At 59.0% G+C, this 17,228-nt stretch overlaps 1 protein-coding gene across 21 annotated transcripts in view; it reads right to left on the bottom strand.

The window, feature by feature from the left end:
* CAMTA1 (calmodulin binding transcription activator 1) overlaps nt 1-17,228 on the bottom strand; it is a 963,406-nt gene that overhangs the window by 83,995 nt on the left and 862,183 nt on the right. For 14 of the 21 annotated variants that reach the window (XM_017498373.1, XM_037727793.1, XM_017498371.2 and 11 more), the window contains 2 exons: nt 11,638-11,764; nt 5,103-5,237 (listed from right to left, as the gene is read on the bottom strand). In XM_017498373.1, coding sequence (XP_017353862.1) covers nt 5,103-5,237; nt 11,638-11,764 — 262 coding nt within the window. Of the gene's footprint in view, nt 1-5,102; nt 5,238-11,637; nt 11,765-12,843; nt 13,027-17,228 lie in introns of those variants that run through there. The other 7 variants (XM_037727803.1, XM_037727812.1, XM_037727814.1 and 4 more) reach the window with 1 other exon arrangement.

Below are 17,228 nucleotides of genomic sequence, written 5' to 3'. Positions count from 1 at the left end.
TTTGCCTCTCCGTCTTCTGTCATCTGGAACAAGTGATGCCTTTGGGATGTGTCCCCAGTTTCTGCTTGGCCCTGTGTGCGTTCTACAGCATCCCATGTCGTGTGATGAGTTCATGGGCCAGCTGAGGGTTACTGGGAGGGGCCTGGGTGGATCTGAGGGAGGGAGCCAGCTGAGGAGGGGCCAGCCCAGGCACACTCATCAGAAAGCCCTGGAGTGTCCCCACGGGAGAAAGAGGCACCCCGAGGCCTCCTAGGGGCCAGTGTCCCAGCTGGAATGGCCTCTCCCACTGTCCCTGGAATGTTTCCCTGGACTCTGGGGCAGTGTGTGGTCTCCAGCTCTGGTAGGTACAGGCTGGTGCTAGAATCAGCCCACAAGGAAAGGCCAGCAGGACCACAGCCACATGCCAGGGACAGGCCCTCTCACATGCAAAGTGGCAGCTCAGAAGCGGGGGCAGAGCTGGGGGCCGCCCCAGAGACAAAACTTCCATCTGTTAGCACAGAGAGCTTGGTTGGATCAGAAGGCCAAACCAAGAGGCCTTTCCTTCCGTCCACTTCCTTAGACAGGAGTGAGGCTCTCAGTCTTCCCAGACACCTACCCCAGAGCCAGGCTGCCCCAGAAGTCACAGGATAACCCCCTCTGTCCCTGGTGAGCTGCAGGGGCAACTGCCTGAGGTCGCCCACCTTATACTGAGTCTTGCCCAGGAAGCAGGCACCTGGATAATAAAGTCTGAGCTCCTAGTCCATGCTCCCCACTCTGCCTGAGATGACAGGGTCCTTGCCTGGGAGACTAGAGGAGCCCAGGAGGCCAGTCAAGCCCTGGAGAGCTGCACCCAAGTCTCACTCCAATCCTCTCACCCAGGCAGGAGGCTCAGTTGCCGGAGAAGCATTGAAAATAGAACCTAAGTATAAGCAGCTTAGTGGGGTTCCAAGAAGGGCCAGCGGTGGGGGTGGGGACAGGGGACCTAAATCTTCTCAGCCTGGCCTTGGGGAGAATCAGATGCTGTTAGACAAGAAAGAGTCAGGCACACAAAAGTTCTGCTCACCTTCTCTTTTAGGGACTCCAGTCACCTAAAGGTGTCCCAGTGTCCTTGGCCAGAAGAGGGCCAGCCCCACCCCCTCAGCTCTAGGGCTGCAGTGTTGAACTGCCTGGTTTATTCCCTTTGCAAACACAGGCACAGGCGAGACAAGTCTACACAGACAGCACCTCCTCTTGACGATCAGCACAACCCTGACTGTTGTATCCCCAGCACCTATCACAGGCATAAGTGACATTTCCCAGAGACCCTCCAGGGTATGCTCCATTGCCTGCCTATCTCTATCCTGGAAAAGGTCCCCCTGGCATCTCTATATGAAGAGCTGGTCCGCTCAGACCACCCTGGGATCCTGTGCAAATGGCCCGGGGTCAGGTCAGGCCACAGGAAATTTGTTCTGAATCCCGTTCTTTGCAGGTGGAGGAGAAAATGGTGAAAACGGCAGTTCCCAAAGACCCTGGGCTAAAGGCAGCCGCCCTTTCCCTCTCCTGCACTCTTGATTATCCCTCTGTCTGGGCTAATGTCGCTCAGGCTTCAGGTCTGACCAGGGGGTCGCTTCCCCCTTGAAGCCTTCCTTACCACTAGCTGGATTCAGCTCTTTTGACAGCCCCGCCTGTACTCGCTCATTCACGAGTGCCTGCATTCATATCACAAATTGTGCTGCAGCCCTGTCCCCGCACCACGTGCCGGCCCTGGGCTCGGTGATGGGGGTCTGGCAGACGGGGCCTCTGCCCCTGGAGCACACAGTGGGGCGCAGGGGAAGGGAGGGAAAGACTCCTAGGTTTGGAGGGGCGCGCTGCAGCTCCGGGATCCAGAAGGCTGCAGTTCCTCTTCCCACCTTCCCCCATTTCCACTCCCGGTCTCTCCCAGGATGGCTGCGCGCCAGCTGAGATTTGGGGACGTCGGGTCCCTGCCCCGCGGGCCCAACTTGGGGACGATCGCCCTCCCCAGGGCAGGGCTGCGCAAACAAGCCACGCCGAGGGGACGAAGGCTGGGCTGCCGGGACAAACACCGCTGCTGCAGCTGCTGCTGTTGTGCGCGCGCGCGCGCTCGAGTTCGCTGCGCCCCGGACGCCCCCCACCCGGCCTTTAGCCAGACAAACGAATCCATGTTTTAGATCAAACGAGAACAGACATTCTCTTCCCCAAACGTTTCCCCCCTCAGGCATGGCGGAGGGCACAAAGGACAAAGGGTGCTCCCCACACGCCGCGGAGGCCACGGAAGGAGAGAGCCAGGGCTCGCCGCCCGGGACCGAAGGCCCGCGGTCCCCGCCGCACCCTGCGGCGCACTGGGAGGCGGGCGGCCGGGCTCGGGCCTTCACGGCTCCGCGGTCCTCGCAGTCCCCGCGGGCGCCCCGGACCCCGCAGGGCGCGGCGCCTCCAGCCTTTCCGCGAAGGGCGGCCGCATTGCGGCTGCGCGCGCGTGGGCGACGGTGTGTGCACGCGCGTCGCCAGTAGCCGTGCCCCAGTTTGCTCCGCGCTGCAGTCCCCGGGCGCCCACTCCTTCCCCAACCCTCCTCCCCTCGCCGCAGCGCATTCGTCTCCACGGCCCGGCCAGCGCGGAGGGACAATGGGGCCAGCGCGGAGGGCAATCCGCCCAGCTCCCGCGGGGGCAGGAGGGGCTGAGCGCAGAAACTGCGGAGACCTAGGGGAGGAGACGGCAGGGACAGGGGGAAACCGAAGGCTCACCACCGCCCCGCCACTGCAGCATCGGCCCGGACGCAAAGTTCACGGCCAGGCCCCGTGGCTGGCCAGAGGCCCTGGACCCCCGCGCTCCTTCCTGGCCAGCTGTTCCCGCGGCCCCCTTTGCGCTGCGGCTGCGGCGCTGCTTCCCCTTCCCCACTTAGTATTTATCCAGCTGGTGAAAGGCTGGGAAGGCTGGGCCCTGGGGTGGGTGAGTGCCTTGTACTCATTTAGGGGAAAAAGAATAGCCAGGGACGCCGGACTTCTCCCCAGTCAGGTAGGGTCAGGCAGTTCCTCTACCCCCGCCTCCCTTCCCCTCCCATTCCTTGAAAGGACAACTGGCCCAGACCTAAGGAAAGCGTCCTTCGGGGCATCTGGGGCCGCGGTGTATGCCGGGCTGGCCCCCTCTGGTTCAGCAGGGTGCTCTGAGCTGTTCCCCTAGCTGTGCCCTGGCCACCCAGGGCTTGACGCCTTCACCACCCCAACTCCTGTCACCTCCTGTGTATCCTGCAGGGCAGGGGTCTTACTTCAACTTGGAGGCCCACAGAGTTCAGAGCTCAAAATTCTATGGGGAGAGGGCAGCTAGGGAGCAGGTGCCCAGCTTAGCAACAGGTCCATCCTGAGGGGCCTGGCATGGTCAAGGTCCAGGATGTGTCTGTCGTGAAGTAGTTGGGTGACTCCCCTTCCTCATGGTCTCTATCGCGTGTCCTCCTGTGCCACAGCTTCCAGGGTACAGCTGGCTCTCTGGGTTTCCCGGGGGCCTGCAGATATGTTCTGAGCTCTGGGGGCACTGCCTGGCTGTGACTTTGCTCTCTGAAAAGGCTCCATCTGCCAGGCAGGGTCCTGCACTGGTCCCAGCACCTTGGGTTCACCCTAGTGAGGCTGGCCAGGTCCCTCAGGGAGAGCCAGGGCTCTGCAGAGTTCCCAACTCCATTCCCCATTTGTTCTGCAAAACTGAAACCGGATTTCCTAAACAGGAGCCCCTGGTCACTCTGTCCTTTTTTGTTACATCCTGCGGGTCATCATTGCAGCTCTGACTGGCTCCAGCCTCAGCCAGGGATGCTGCCAAGGGCAGCTCGGTGCCCCAGGGCAGCCACTGCCAGGGTGCAGAGCCTGCTGACCCAAAGCCGCCCAGGGAATATCTCCTGAGGGTTCACCAGCCAGGGCGGCTATTGGCACCCTCTCTTGGCTGGGGCAGGAGCTGCTGGGATAAGGCTGAGGTTTACACACTGGGTGATTCAGGAAATGAACTTTGTACCCAAGCCCAGAAATACTCCAGCAATCCACAGCAAGCGACAGTCTGAGAGGTGAGACCCAAAAGGCCTGCTGTGAGTGCGGGGTGGGGGGTGTTGCTTAGAGAACCCCCTCCCTGCAGGGGGGCCAGGCTCAGCTTAGCCCAGACTGCAACATCCCAGGCCCACATGGTCTCCAGCAAGGTACCCCATGGACTGCCACATTTGCAGGCTGCCCTGATACTGAGGTCACGAACAGGCATCCCTCCACCTCATCCCCAGTGCACTGGGCTCAGCCCCCAGGCCTTGGTCAGCTCTGGGCCTCCTGGCATGTGCCTGGGTGGGAAAGCGCAGCCTCTGACCCTGGCGTCCCCACCTGCCTTTGGCAGCTCTTCTCTGCAGAGCCCCTGGTACCCCAATGGGGACCTCCAACACTCACCGACCCCCATGGACAAGGCTGGCAGCTCTCAGAGCCCCTGCCTCTGCACGAGCACCGGGTCCTGCCGCTCCCTTGAAGGCACTGGGGCTCCCGACACTCTACCCTCTGCCACAGTCACAAACCTGGGCTTGCCACAGAGGCTGCACAGGGCAGAGGTACAAGTAGAATCAGCTAGGAAGCTGGAGCTGAGGGCATTTGAGGGCTTCCAGGAGGTTTGGCTGGTGAGCCCCAAAAGGCAGAAGCAAGCCTCCAAATCCAAAAGAAGCCCAGGGCTGAGCTGCCTCCCCGCCTCTTCCTCGAGAGGCATGGGGCTTGGCAATGGCCTCTGGGAACGCTTTTTGCTTCTAGGAAGCCGTGGAAACAGCCCTGGAGGGTTACAGTGGGTGCTTGGACCTTGCTGCTTGGGGTCCTTCACCAGAGGAACCTCTTAGCTCCCCTGGGCTTGCTTGGCCAGACAGCCCAGCAGGAGGGCCAGCCACAGGTCCACACTCACATACTTTTCAGTCTCTCCCAGAGGGAGGGTGGGGTCAGCCAGTGTCCACACACGAACGGCGGACAGCATCGGCACTCAGCCTGGTGGTGGAGACCTAGCCGGCCTTCCTTCGCTCACACTGGCACCCCTTCCTGCCCCTTTCTGGGTGCTTACTCTTCTCTCACACACTGTGCACAGAGTCCCCCAGCATCCCTCTCCCTTGGTGCCTGCCAAGCACTGTTCTTACCGTCCAACGACAGCCAGTCGTGCTGGGAGGAAGGGAGCGTGGGCAGGGCCCGGGCTTTGTACTCAAACACCACCGAGTTGGAGATGATCTGGTTGTTGAAGGCAACTTGTAGGGTCACAAGACCAGTGTCATGGGCTGAAAGTGAGAGGAAGAGAGAGCAGGTCAAGGGTGGGTGAGTCCCTCCAGCCTGATGAGCCACACGGGACCTGACATGTCCCCTCCCCACCACCCTTCATTGGTTAATGTCCTAGCTCTCCTTAATGGTAGCCTATGTCTGCTCATCCGAGACCCAAACGCGATGCTTCTTCTAGGAACCTTCCCGTTTCACCCCGACTCAGCCAGCTGTCCTGTGACGACTCTCATGCATTGTAACTTCGCCTCTGCTCCTCTGCCCCAGTGAGGGCAGGGGCTGGGTGCTCAGTATGACTGGCTCGTTCGCGTGAATGAATGAATGAATGAGCCCCACCCCTGCCTCACCGCTGGCTGGCTTCTCCCCTTGTCCCATCCGTCCTGGGTAGGGTTCGGGTACATTTGCTTTGGACTTATTTGTGCTTATTTTGTTTTACCGATTCCTACAAGCTTGGTCCTGACTCACTGAACGAGCCATCCCCTGTATTCTTAGAAATTCTTCTGCCTCCCAATGAGGGAGCTTCAGATGTGCCTCTGTTAAACTTGTCCCAGCTCAACCCCAGTCGGTGCTGAGCCAGGGATGCTGGCGTGAAGGTTGCATCTCCCTCCAATGGCCGGACAGTGAGCTCTGGAAGGCAGGGGCCGGTGGGTCTCGTTAACCGCTGTGGCCCCATGTCGACTAAACGAGGTATGTTCTCACTGTGAGTAAGAGGAAGCCAGCCCGCGGCGGAGACCTGCTGCAGCTCTGGGGTGGAGGCTGCCTCTCCGTGGCTCATGTTGGCATCTTGGGGTCTGGCCTGTGGCCCACAGATGTGGCCTGTGGGCAGTCATGGGTGTACACACTGCCCTGCCAGGCCTTGTCCCCGGCAGACGTCCAGGTTCTGCGCCCTCTGCCCTGCCTTTCTAGAATACCAGATACTGATACCCAGGGCCTCCCCAGTATACATTTCCAGGGAGGACACACTCACAGGGATCGAGTTACTGTTTGGGCTCTTGGTTTTCAGGAGCTTAGAGACTCAAGGGAGCCGTCCAAGTCAGCCACTCCCTAGGACAGAGCAGAGTACCAGCTTTCCTCCGAGGACGCTGATGCAGATCCCAGTCCCCATGGGAAAACCAGCTCATTGGCCAGTGGCCGCTGTCCATCCTGGGTGGATGTGTTAAGGCAGCAGCCATCTTGCCATTGTCCCCAGGGCAGGTCTTCAGGAGTCACTGTCCAAGGGGACCCATGGGTTTTTCCCCTGTGCTTTCCACCCTGACTTGGAACCTCAGCTCCAGGCCACAACCTGAACCAAAGGACTTCACGGTGGAGGTCACATAGGACCTCTGAGATGCCTGGGCAGGAGTCCAGAAACTGCTGTGGCTCTGCCGGCATCCCTGGGTGGGTCCCCAAGCTTGTGGTCACATGCCTGCCCTGGAGATTGTCCTGGCTTGCCAATAGGAAGGCAGGTTGGCCAACACCTACACCCACTGGAGCCCGCTCAGAGCTTCTCCTCTTAGCAGCCTCCTTGCCAGCCTCGGCGAGCTCACGGCTTCTCTGGGACAATGTGTCCCAGCTGGGGGGCCCTTCAACTGCCGCTGCTCTTCCACCATCTTCTGGCGCTTGCACAGCCTGCAGCAACACTGGAATGGTGGCAGACTCCAAGGCGTTCCTTCCTTCCCAGAGAGATGGAGCAGAGGGGACCTGCTGTGGTGTCCAGGGTCCCGGCCCAGCAGCCCTGCCCCTGCAGCCCCATCACCCACGAGGCTGCCTGGACTCGCTCCTCCCCTCCCCGCTTGCAGTTCATCAGTGAGTCCCAGGTCCATCCATGCTTCCTGGGTCCACCCACTGCTCTCCATCTCCACTGCCAAGGCTCTGGTCCATGCCACCATCATTTGTTGCCTAGACTCCTGCATTTGCCTCCTGTCGAAGGCAACGTCAGCGCACCTGAGACCCACTCCTGCTGAGAGGGTGTCGTGAGGCCACAATCCAGCACCAGGGCCCACAGCCCAGCACCCCTACAGGAAACCGGGAGGAGTGTGGTGCTCAAGGGAGCCCTTCTCCTTACACCTGGAAAGATCAGCCTTCTGCCTTCTTCCTGTGCTCTCCCTGCTTCTGTTCTTCCTCCCTACAACCCAAGATCATCTTTAAAGATGTAATTTAGATCAAGCCACTCCCTGCTTAAAGCTAACAGCTTCCCATTGCAAGTAAAATCAAACCGAACTCCTCCCTATGATGTAGAAAGATGGACACGATTTGTTTAGGTTCCTGCTATCGTCTCCAGTCTACTGCGTTCAACTCCCCGTTCCCCGCTCACTGTCCTGCAGCCAGCAGCTGTCTCGGGCTTTAGATTCTCCAAGTTGCCAAGCCTCTTTCTGCCTCAGGGCCTTTGCACTTCTCCTGCTGGCTACCTGGCCTGGATGCTCCTCCCACTTCCCATGACTGGCTCCATCCCATCATCCAGGTCCCAGCCTGCGAGAGGCCTTTGCTCATCCATGTTCCAGAAGGAACCTCCCTCTTCCCAGGTGACATTATTCCCATATTCTACTGTTGGGATACAGTTTTCACCAGGTATCTTGCTTATTTCTTTTTCTCCTTGTTTTCTGTCTCCCTGCAGTAGAACGTTAGTAGAATGTTTATTGTTGAATGAATTGTTTTGAAATCCAATTCTTCGCCTCATTTTGTTGTTTTTGTTTGTTTATTTAGTTAGTTATTTTTTCAGAGAGTCTCACTCTGTCTCCCAGGCTGGAGTATAGTGGCATGATCTTGGCTCACTGCAACCTCCACCTCCCAGGTTCAGGCGATTCTCCTGCCTCAGCCTCCCTGCTAGCTGAGATTACAGGTGCCTGCCACCATGCCTGGCTAATTTTTGCATTTTTAGTAGAGATAGCATTTCACCAAGTTGGCAGGCTGGTCTCGAACTGCTGGCCTCAAGTGATCCGCCCACCTCGGCCTCCCAAGGTGCTGGGATTACAGGTGTGAGCCACTGCACCTGGCCCTCATTTTGAATTTCATCTTTTGTCTTCTGGTGAGCTCTTAGGAATCCAGGGTGGGGCTCTCTGGCCAGCAGCATCTTCTTGGTGGATTCCCCTGTCTTCTTCCAAGCCTGCATCGCCTCTCCCCAACTTTGTTGGCGCCCTCCTGCCCCTGAAGCACCCCGGGTCTTGTAGAAGACACATTCTGTGCCTGCGTGTCTCCTGCTGCCTGTGATGCTGTGGGAGCTGCCAGGGCAGGACCCTGTTCTCGGTCAGGGGAGAGTCACCTCATCTGTTTTGCTTGGGTGGGTACGCTGGGCTGGGACCCCAGAGACAGGTGGGCATTGTCCGTCTGTGTCGCCAGTGTCCCTTCTCCCGTGTCGTTCCTGGCTTGTGCTCCCAAGCCTTTGAGCCTGTCTTTTTGGTGAGGCGTATTTGGTTCTGACTTCCAAGTCTTCATCCTTCAAGCTCAGCCTCAGATGCCTCTGGGAAGACCCAGAGATGAGGTCCCCAAGCAGCCAGCATCATCTCCCGGGGCAGTGAGCAGTGACTTATTTGCACAATATGTTCCTCCCTGGACCAAGAGCTCCTTGCGATCAGGGGCCCGGTGAGAGGTAGGGTCTCATTCCTTGCTCCACTTGAGGTCCCTACTCCCTGCACAGCAAGCAAGGGCTACTCAAAAGCTATTTGGCAAATGAATGAATTAATGAATACATCCAGTCCTGTTTTACAGAGCACTGGATGTGTTTCAGTTCTGGAGTTAGCTGAAGACAGAATGCTGGCCCTAGCGGAGGGCTCCCAGTTCGCAGCTTGCCTTGAGCCTTGTGGCTCCTGGTCCCTCCATCCGAGACATATTATGGCTAATATGATAAGTCTGAATGACTAGGAGGGTGAGTGGCCTGGGCAGAATGCCTGCCATCTCTGGGGACCCAGAAATCCCCCAGGACCAGGAGAACTGCCTGCCGACACCCGAATTGCCCTGGTTCCCTCTCCAAACTCCCCTTGGGAAAGGGAAAACGAAGGACTCATTCACGGGAACCCTTCAGGAATGGAGCGCCTGGGCCAGGGGATTCACACACCTCCTTTCACTCACTGCTCTTGCCCTGCTGGCAGGCAGTTTTCAGAGGTGTAGAAACCGAGGCCCAGAGAGGTCAGACACTGAGCTCCAGCCACACAGAGGCTTTCTGCCTGATCCGGGATGGACCTGAGTGTGGCTGACTCTAGCCCCCAGGATTCCCCAGGTCGTGACCTGGGACATCATCTGGGGGCACATGAAGACCAGTTCTCTTTTTCTGTGGAGGGGTCAGATAACGGAGGGCAGACCTAAACAGCCCTGCCCTGGCCCTCAGCCAGGCGAGAACTGGGTACAGGAAGTGGCGTCTATTTATAGGCCAGGCAAGTCCTATTCCAGCAGCAGGTGATGAGTGGACTGCTTCATACCACGGGGTCCTCTCCCTGACTCCTGCCAGGCAGGGGCCCCATCAGCTGCACACCACCCTGCTCTGTGATAGGCAGATCTGGCCTGGCTGCCGCCCCGGCTGGCTGTGCCCCAGGCTGAGCAGGGCTGCTGGGTGGGCCTTCTGGAGTCCGGCAGGTGGGGGCTGGGAGGCGAGGGCTGGGTCAGCAGGGGGTGGGTGGGCGCCTTGGGCAGCAGTGCTGACTCCTGGGAAGTTTGTGAGGAAGGAGGTTCAAGCAGAAGCTGAGTGTGCAGCCAGCCCTGGAGCAGGGGTTTCCGCTCTGGTGGCAAGAAGAGCCGGAGAGAGGCGGGGCGCAGTGGCTCATGCCTGTATTCCTAGCACTCTGGGAGGCTGAGGCAGGCGGATCACTTGGGTCAGGAGTGGGAGAGCAGCCTGGCCGACATGGTGAGACCCCGTCTCTACTAAAAACACAAAAGTTAGCCAGGTGTGGTGGCACAAGCCTGTAGTCCCAGCTACTAGGGAGGCTAAGGCAGAAGAATCGCTTGAACCTGGGAGGCAAAGGTTGCAGGGAGCTGAGATGGCACCACTGCACTGCAGCCTGGGCGACACAGCGAGACTCCACCTCAAAACAAAAAAACAACAACAAAAAGAAGAGCCTGAGAGAGAAGGAGAAAAGGAGAAATGCTTGGTGGAGCTCAGCTGCCCCAGGCTAGGGGGCATGGTTCAAGGGCGGCTGGGTGGGGGTGGGGGTGGCAGACAGCCGGGCAGCCCAGGCTCAGGACGGACCACCCTGGGTAGAACCTAGAAGCACCCTGGGGCCTGCCCAGCACCCGCCAGCTCTGTTCTTGCCGTTGGGATCCCCCGCCCCGAGCCTCTCCTCTGGGTAGTCTTCTACAGGGAGCATCTTCACTGCTTTCTAGGCTCCCTGCTGTTAGAGGACAGGAGTGGGTCTCCCTGCCCTTTCCCACCCCTGCATCCTCACCCCCTCTCCTGTGCATGGTCAGGGCTCACTGGACAGGCCGTCCCAAGGGCTGGCAATGATGGCATGGGGCCGCCAAGAGGGTCCTGCCAGCACCAGCCCAGGAGCAGAAGACATGAGCTCTAGAGACGGACTTCAGATGCCTGGAGACTCATTCATTCCTTCACAGTCTCCATCCTCCTCTGTGACATGTCCTGCACTCTGCCAGCCACGGGGAGACAATGGTGACCATGAAGGACACAGTCCCTGACCCCATGGGACAGGCGAGTGGGGAAGCACTGATGGCTAGAGGTCAATGACAAGTTGACCAGACAGGGACATCATGCCAAGCAGATAATGCTGGACCCGGGATGACAGGCTTCAGAGCCACAGGGACAGCACAGAGGGGCTCCCGACTGGGTTTCTTGGGGGATCTTTGAGCTACTGAATTGGAAGCAAATTATGTGCATGTACCTTTTCTGGGCATAGGGTAGATGGCTCTGTTACATTCTCAAAGCAGTTTGTGCTGAGTATTGTTAGATTGACCCCCTACCCCACCCCCACCCCGTCTCCCTCCGCCCCTGCCACCTGCTCTGGGCCCCAGGAAGACGGAGCCTGTGGACAGCATTGCCTGGGCTCTCTTGGCTTCTGGTTGGCTCAAGCCATGGGAAGCAGGGGCAGGTGCAGGGAGGCTGCCTTGCTTCAGAGGTGGCCTCTGCCCCAGCTCTGACCAGCTCTAGTTGCCCTTTGGGCTGAGAGTGGTGGCAGCTTCCCACTGTGGCCAGTCCTGGATGCATCACCTGGCGTATTACCTTCCTAAATAGTGCTCTCATCACGCTCTCTTCAAAATCCCAGTCAAGCGTGCCCGTGTCCCTGTCTGATACTGGGTCCCCGAGCCAGAGCAGATGACGTTCTAATAGACTGTCTGGGATCTGCTTCTTCATAGCCTCCGAAACCGGGGCCTAGAGTAACAACACAACCTGCTCAAGGTCACCCCGAGGCCGACTCCGAGTCCAGTGCTGCTCAGGCCTCACACTCTCCTCAGGGGTCTGGGGGTGCTGGGGGGTGGCCTTCTCACCTGGGCAGTAGCAGCGCAGCACCCCGGGCTGAATCAGGGATGCAGGCACTGAGATCTGGTCAAACAGGCAGCTGTAGTTACTGCTGGCTTCTTGCCACGGGCCTGTGATGAGGACCTTCACTCCTCCCTGCAGGGAACAGAGAGGGGAACAGAGTTGGAGTGTGAGCCACTGAGGGAAGCACCGTGAGGAAGCCCCCGAGCCTGCACTGCTCAGATGGGGGCCTGCATCCCTCCCTCCATGCAGATTCCCAGGCCCTCACTCCAGGGGTTCCAGTGAGCCCTGACTTCTGAGAAATGCAGCTCCAGGCTATGGCAAGAGGAGGGCCCTGGGGGCAACCCTTCTCTGGCCCCCCAGGAAGCCCCAGGCCCCTCCCTCTGTTGGCCTCCAGCACGAACCAGCAGCTCCAACCCCTGACCCTCTCTCCTGTGTAACCCGCAGATCAGACAGAAGAAAGTGCAGAGTTTTGCAAACCTTTTCAGCCCACGATGCCCCTGAGAACGGGCCTGGAAGGAAGCCGAGGGCAGGGAGGGGACTTGCTCTGTCATTCACTTGTGGACAGATTGAGGGAACTCCAAGGTTTGAAAACAGGCCTGAGCATCTCAGGGACAGCCCAGGGACCAGGAGTTCTTGGGGGGATTGAGGAGAGACCCAGGATTCCCAGGCTGTGAGGATGGCAAGGTGAGGGGGCCTGAGGCAGGATGGGGGGAAGAGCCGGATGAAGAAACAGAAGCACTAAGTGTAGGAGACGCTCAGAGGCTGCCCTGGGAGCTGAATCTGGGGCTCAGAGCTGGGGGCTGCGGGTGAAATGGGGCTGAGCATCTGCCCCCTCCCCCCACCACCCCTGTGCTAAGCCATCAAAGGTCCTGAGTCTATGCTGCTTCCTACACAGCTAACCTGGGGTCCCTGCGTCCCACAAGCAACCAGTGACCGTGCAGCCTGGCTGGGAGCAGCGTCGGATGACCTTCCCAGAGGCTGGACCCCACCCCCAGGAACCTCCCAGGGCGCCCAGCATCAGGAGAGCATCAGAAGGGCTGGGATACTCCCTGACCCCTGCTCGGACCAGTCTGGGGCTGCTGCAGAAAGCAGAGGAAGAGGGCGGCCTCCTGTCCAGGACCCCGGGCAGTCCTGTTTTGTGGCCATTGTCCTGCTTAGTGATGAGAGAAGGAAGTTCGAGGTGGACCGCACCTGGTAGGTCCCCTACTTACAGCTTAGCAGAGGAGAGGGGCTGGTCACTGAGTGGAGGGAGGCTCTCTCTGGGGATGAGGAAGGTGGGGGTGCCGGCCTCCCAGGCTTTCCTGGCTAACCTTGGGTGGACCCACCCCAGAGGCGCCATCCACCCCACCCCCAAACCAGTAAACACCTTTCCCTGCAGGGGGTCGGAGAGCTGCGTAGGTCAGGGCGGAGAGCACCACCTAGTGTCCAGGCTGGAGAAGGTCACCAGACACGCTGGAGACTGGGAGGTGCGGGTGAGGAGCTGCGGTGGGCCCATCTTCCCCTCCGCTCCAGGCCAGAGGCAACCGCCCCAGCTCCGTGCCAGCCAGACGCTCCCTCCTGGGCAGTCACTTATTCTTGCTCGGCCTCTCATAGGCCCTGGCCCACCCCTGCCCTGGAGGGAGCCCCTACACAGAACCTGGCCTAGGCGCCCCCCGCCCCCACCGATGTTCCTGGAACCGAGACCTGACCCAGGGCATCGGCAGCAGGAGGGGGCGCTTCCAGGGATGAGGCGGAAGTGGCTCTTCCGAATGCCCAGCCAGGAAAAGAGACTTCCTCCATGGAAGGGGCTCTCCGGGCTGGAAGGCACATTCCACCCGCACTCTTGCATGAGCCTTGCTTTGGCCTGGGAGGCCACTTTACTGCTAGGGCAGCGGAGAGAACTCAGGACTGAGAGCCAAAAGCAGGAGGCCTGCTCCTGCCCCTCGGTAGCTGTGTGTCCGCAGGCAAGTAGCCCAGACTCTCTGGGTGGCATTTGCTCCCTAGGGGCCCTTCGGCTGCAGCATCCCTCGGTTCAGAGGCACAGGGATATTTGGAGCCCTGTGGAAGTGGAAGGGGCTGGGTGGAGTGGGTGCCTGGCTGGGAGGAGTGCCAGTGGACAGGTGGAGCCTGACTTTGGGATGTCTGGAAGCAGCAGAAGGCCAGCTCGGGGCACCATCCCCCAGGGTCCTGGGAAGTGGAAGAGCAGTGACTTCAAAAGGCCACAGACAGTTACCATGTGAGAAAAAGGGAAAAAATAATAACCGCGAGCAACAGCTGCCAGCGTGAAGCTGGGGCTGCTGCCGGGAACAAAGAGCTGCAGAAATTACTGGAGAACATCAGGACCTTCTCCATGGCAACCGCTGCAGGACAGCTCAGCATCCATCCATTCAGGGGACGGTTCCCATGGCAACAGCCCGCCTGGCTGCGCTGAATCGTGGTGGTGACGTGCGTGCCTGACGGCTGTAATTGCAGGCTCTTCTGCCTCCTGCGGCAGGAGCGTCAGTGGTGCGAGGTGACACAGGAGGGTGTTGGGGAGGCAGGGAGGAGACACTAAATGCCATCTGAGGCCTCTGTGTCCTGAGATAAAGGGCCTCGTGTCTGATGCAGCCAGGGCAGATGCTGGGGCATAGGGGGACACCTCTGGGGTGTGTGTGTGTGTGTGTGTGTGTGTGTGTGTTTATGGGTGTGCACGCGTGCTGATGACCAGCTGCAGCTGGAGGTGAAGGGGTGGATAGAGACAGGAGAAATGGGAGCAGCCTGTGGGAGGGATGGCCACTCAGAGAAGAGACAACAGCAGGATGCCCTGGCTGTCGCATTCCTGCTAAGTAGATGCACTGAGGCTTAGAGCTGGGTGGGGTACTGAGGAACCGTTAAGCCAAACCCCATTTTGCAGACCGGGAAGCAAGGCCCGCACCGACGTGCCCGGCTGTAGAGCCCCCCCAGAGATTGGCAGGGCCCGGCCAGATTGGACCCCTGTGGCCGTCAGTGCACAGACAGGCTGGCAGGGAGGGGACAGGACAAGGGCCAGACGAAGGGAGACAAGGGTCAGGAGAGAAGGTGCTGTCTCCTGCAGAACCATGGATGGGGGGCCCTGCTGTGGCGTGGGGACAGGGGCCTGGGTAGGGGAGAACAGCAAGGAGGAAGGGGCCCTTCACATCCTTGAGGCCTCATTGTGTGGCCCGGTGGGGCCCCAAAGGGCCCAGCTGGGTGGCGTGTGCACATTTCCCAAATCAAGCTGGATTTCGGCTGCTTTTGGTGCTGGGTACCTGGAAGCATGGAGGGCTTCTGGAAAAGCGGGGCTGGCCCCTCTCTTGCCGGGCTGCCCAGGCTGCCACTGCTTTCCTGTTCCTGGGCCGCCCTCGTGTGGTGAGCTGCTGAACCTACTATCTCCGAGAGACTGTTTAGGGGTCTGCAGCCTGGGAAGGCACAGAAGGAGGCTGGCCTGCCAATGTCCCATTCCTGGGCGGGGACACCCAGGAGGCTGAGGCTAGGCCTGCACCCAGCCGGGGCCTGTGCTCACAGGCCAGGACCCGGGGGAAAGAGGGGACCCTCCTCCCACCTCCTGCAAGGCATTAAGAGCTCCAGAGCGCCTCTAAGTGTCCCAAGAACCGAATCTCCCAGGTCCTAGGACTGGGAGTGCCTCAAGGCCACCCCCTCTCAGCCATTTACACATAAGGAAACTGAGGCCCAGAGAGTCAGGTCTCAAGGAACCAGGACCAGAAGACAGCTCTGACCTTCTCCCTGCACCCTGGTCTTGGCCTCCCTCCCTGTCCCTCTGCATCACTTTCTTAAGCTCGGGGCGGCCTTTATGGGGTGGGGTGAGGGGTGTGGTGGGCACTCTGAAGGTGCCACTGAGCTCAGAGTCACTAAGACTAGGCTGTCAGGGCTGGGCATGGTGGATCACGCCTGAAATCCCAGCACTTTGGGAGGCCAAGGTGGGCGGATCACCGGAGGCCAGGAGGTGGAGACCAGCCCGGCCAACATGGCAAAACTCCATCTTTACTAAAAATGCAAAAATTAGCTGGGCGTGGTGTTTGCTTGCCTGTAATCCCAGCATTTGGGAGGAAGAGATGGGTGGATCACTTGAGGTCAGGAATTTGAGACCAGCCTGGGAAACATGGTGAAACCCTATCTCTACTAAAAATACAAAAATTAGCCAGGCATGGCGGTGCATGCCTATAATCCCAGCTACTTTGGAGGCTGAGGCAGGAGAATGGCTTGAACCCGGGAGGTGGAGTACAGTGAGCCCAGACTATGCCATTGCACTCCAGCCTGGGCGACAAAAGCGAAAATCCTTCTCGAAAACAAACAAACAAACAAAACAGCAGGTGTCAGAAACACAACCACACCAAGCTACACCAAGAGGGAGGCCGGTCCGATCCTTCTGGCTCGTCCTACCGGAGGTGGGACTCGGCGGACACACACCGGAGAAGCAGGTGCTGGGCTAAGTGCTTTCCCAAACAGTCCTCACAACAGTTCTGGGAGGTCACCTTGCTCCACCTTATAGACCCGAAAAGAGAGGTGGCCTTGCCTGAGGCCACCGGACAGTAAGTGTGGAGCTGGGATTCGAATCCAGACTGTCCCGCCCCAGCACCACGTTCCTGACCACATACACACGGCAGCTGCTTCTCCGTTTCTCAACACGCTGTGCACGGACCCGGCTCGCGGGCAGCAGCCAGTCTGAGCGGACACCTGCCTGATTTCCAGGCCGCTCCCCTCCCTAGGCTGGGCGGCTGCCTGGGCTGATGTGGAATCTTCCTGAGAGCCGGGGACATCTGTACACAGATTTTCTCACTTTGCCAGTGGGAAAGAAGGGTGAGGAAGCAAGAGCCCTGCTTTGGTGTTTTCCAGCAGAGTGGGCCGTGGGCAGCCACCCTCTGGGAAGTGTCCAATCAGGGCCTGCGGTGCACATGCTGGCCCCTGAGCAGCCAGGTGGGTGGGGGAGGGTCAGGAGGCAGGTGCTGTGGACACCAGGTTATGTAGGGAAAGCCTGGGCCCCTCTAGCCCTTTCCTGTGCGATTCTGCTGTAGATAAAAAGCAGAGATTCCTCTACTGCTTGTGCCCTCGTCTTTGGAGTAGTGGTTCTCAAAGTCAGATCCTGGGAGCTGAGACGGCCTGGGGCTGGGGGAGGGCGCAGGTTAGAATCCTGCGTTCTATGACCTGTGTTGAATTTTGCAGAGTGCCAGGTTTACTTAAGAAGAATCTCCAGAGCCCTGTTTTGAGAGCGATTTTTGGTTTTTGTTCTTGTTTGGTTTAGAGAAGCAGAGAGAAGGCAGTGGACGTGGATGATCACATGATGGTGACTTTTGAATGTTTTTTAAGCAACCCTGGGACCCCTTTTCAAAAAAAAAAAAAAAAAAAAGCAAAACATAGATGAACTCAACACATAAGCCAAGAAATAGCAGACAGCTCTGACAGGAGCTGGGGGAGCATTTTGCCTCCAAGGACACCCTTTCTCTTTTTTTTTGAGACAGGGCTTCACTCTGTCATCCAGGCTGGAGTGCAGTGGTATAATCACAGCTCACTGCAGCCTCAGCCTCTTGGGCTCAAGTGCTCCTCCTGACTCAGCCTCCAGAACAGCTGGCACCATAGGCAGGCCCCACCATACCCAGCTTAT

This window comes from Cebus imitator, unplaced genomic scaffold, assembly GCF_001604975.1.
Source record: "Cebus imitator isolate Cc_AM_T3 unplaced genomic scaffold, Cebus_imitator-1.0 Scaffold240, whole genome shotgun sequence".
NCBI classification, from domain to species: Eukaryota; Metazoa; Chordata; class Mammalia; order Primates; family Cebidae; genus Cebus; species Cebus imitator.
The sequence above is the reverse complement of the archived record's forward strand: the minus strand, read 5'-3'. Positions and strand labels throughout refer to the sequence as shown.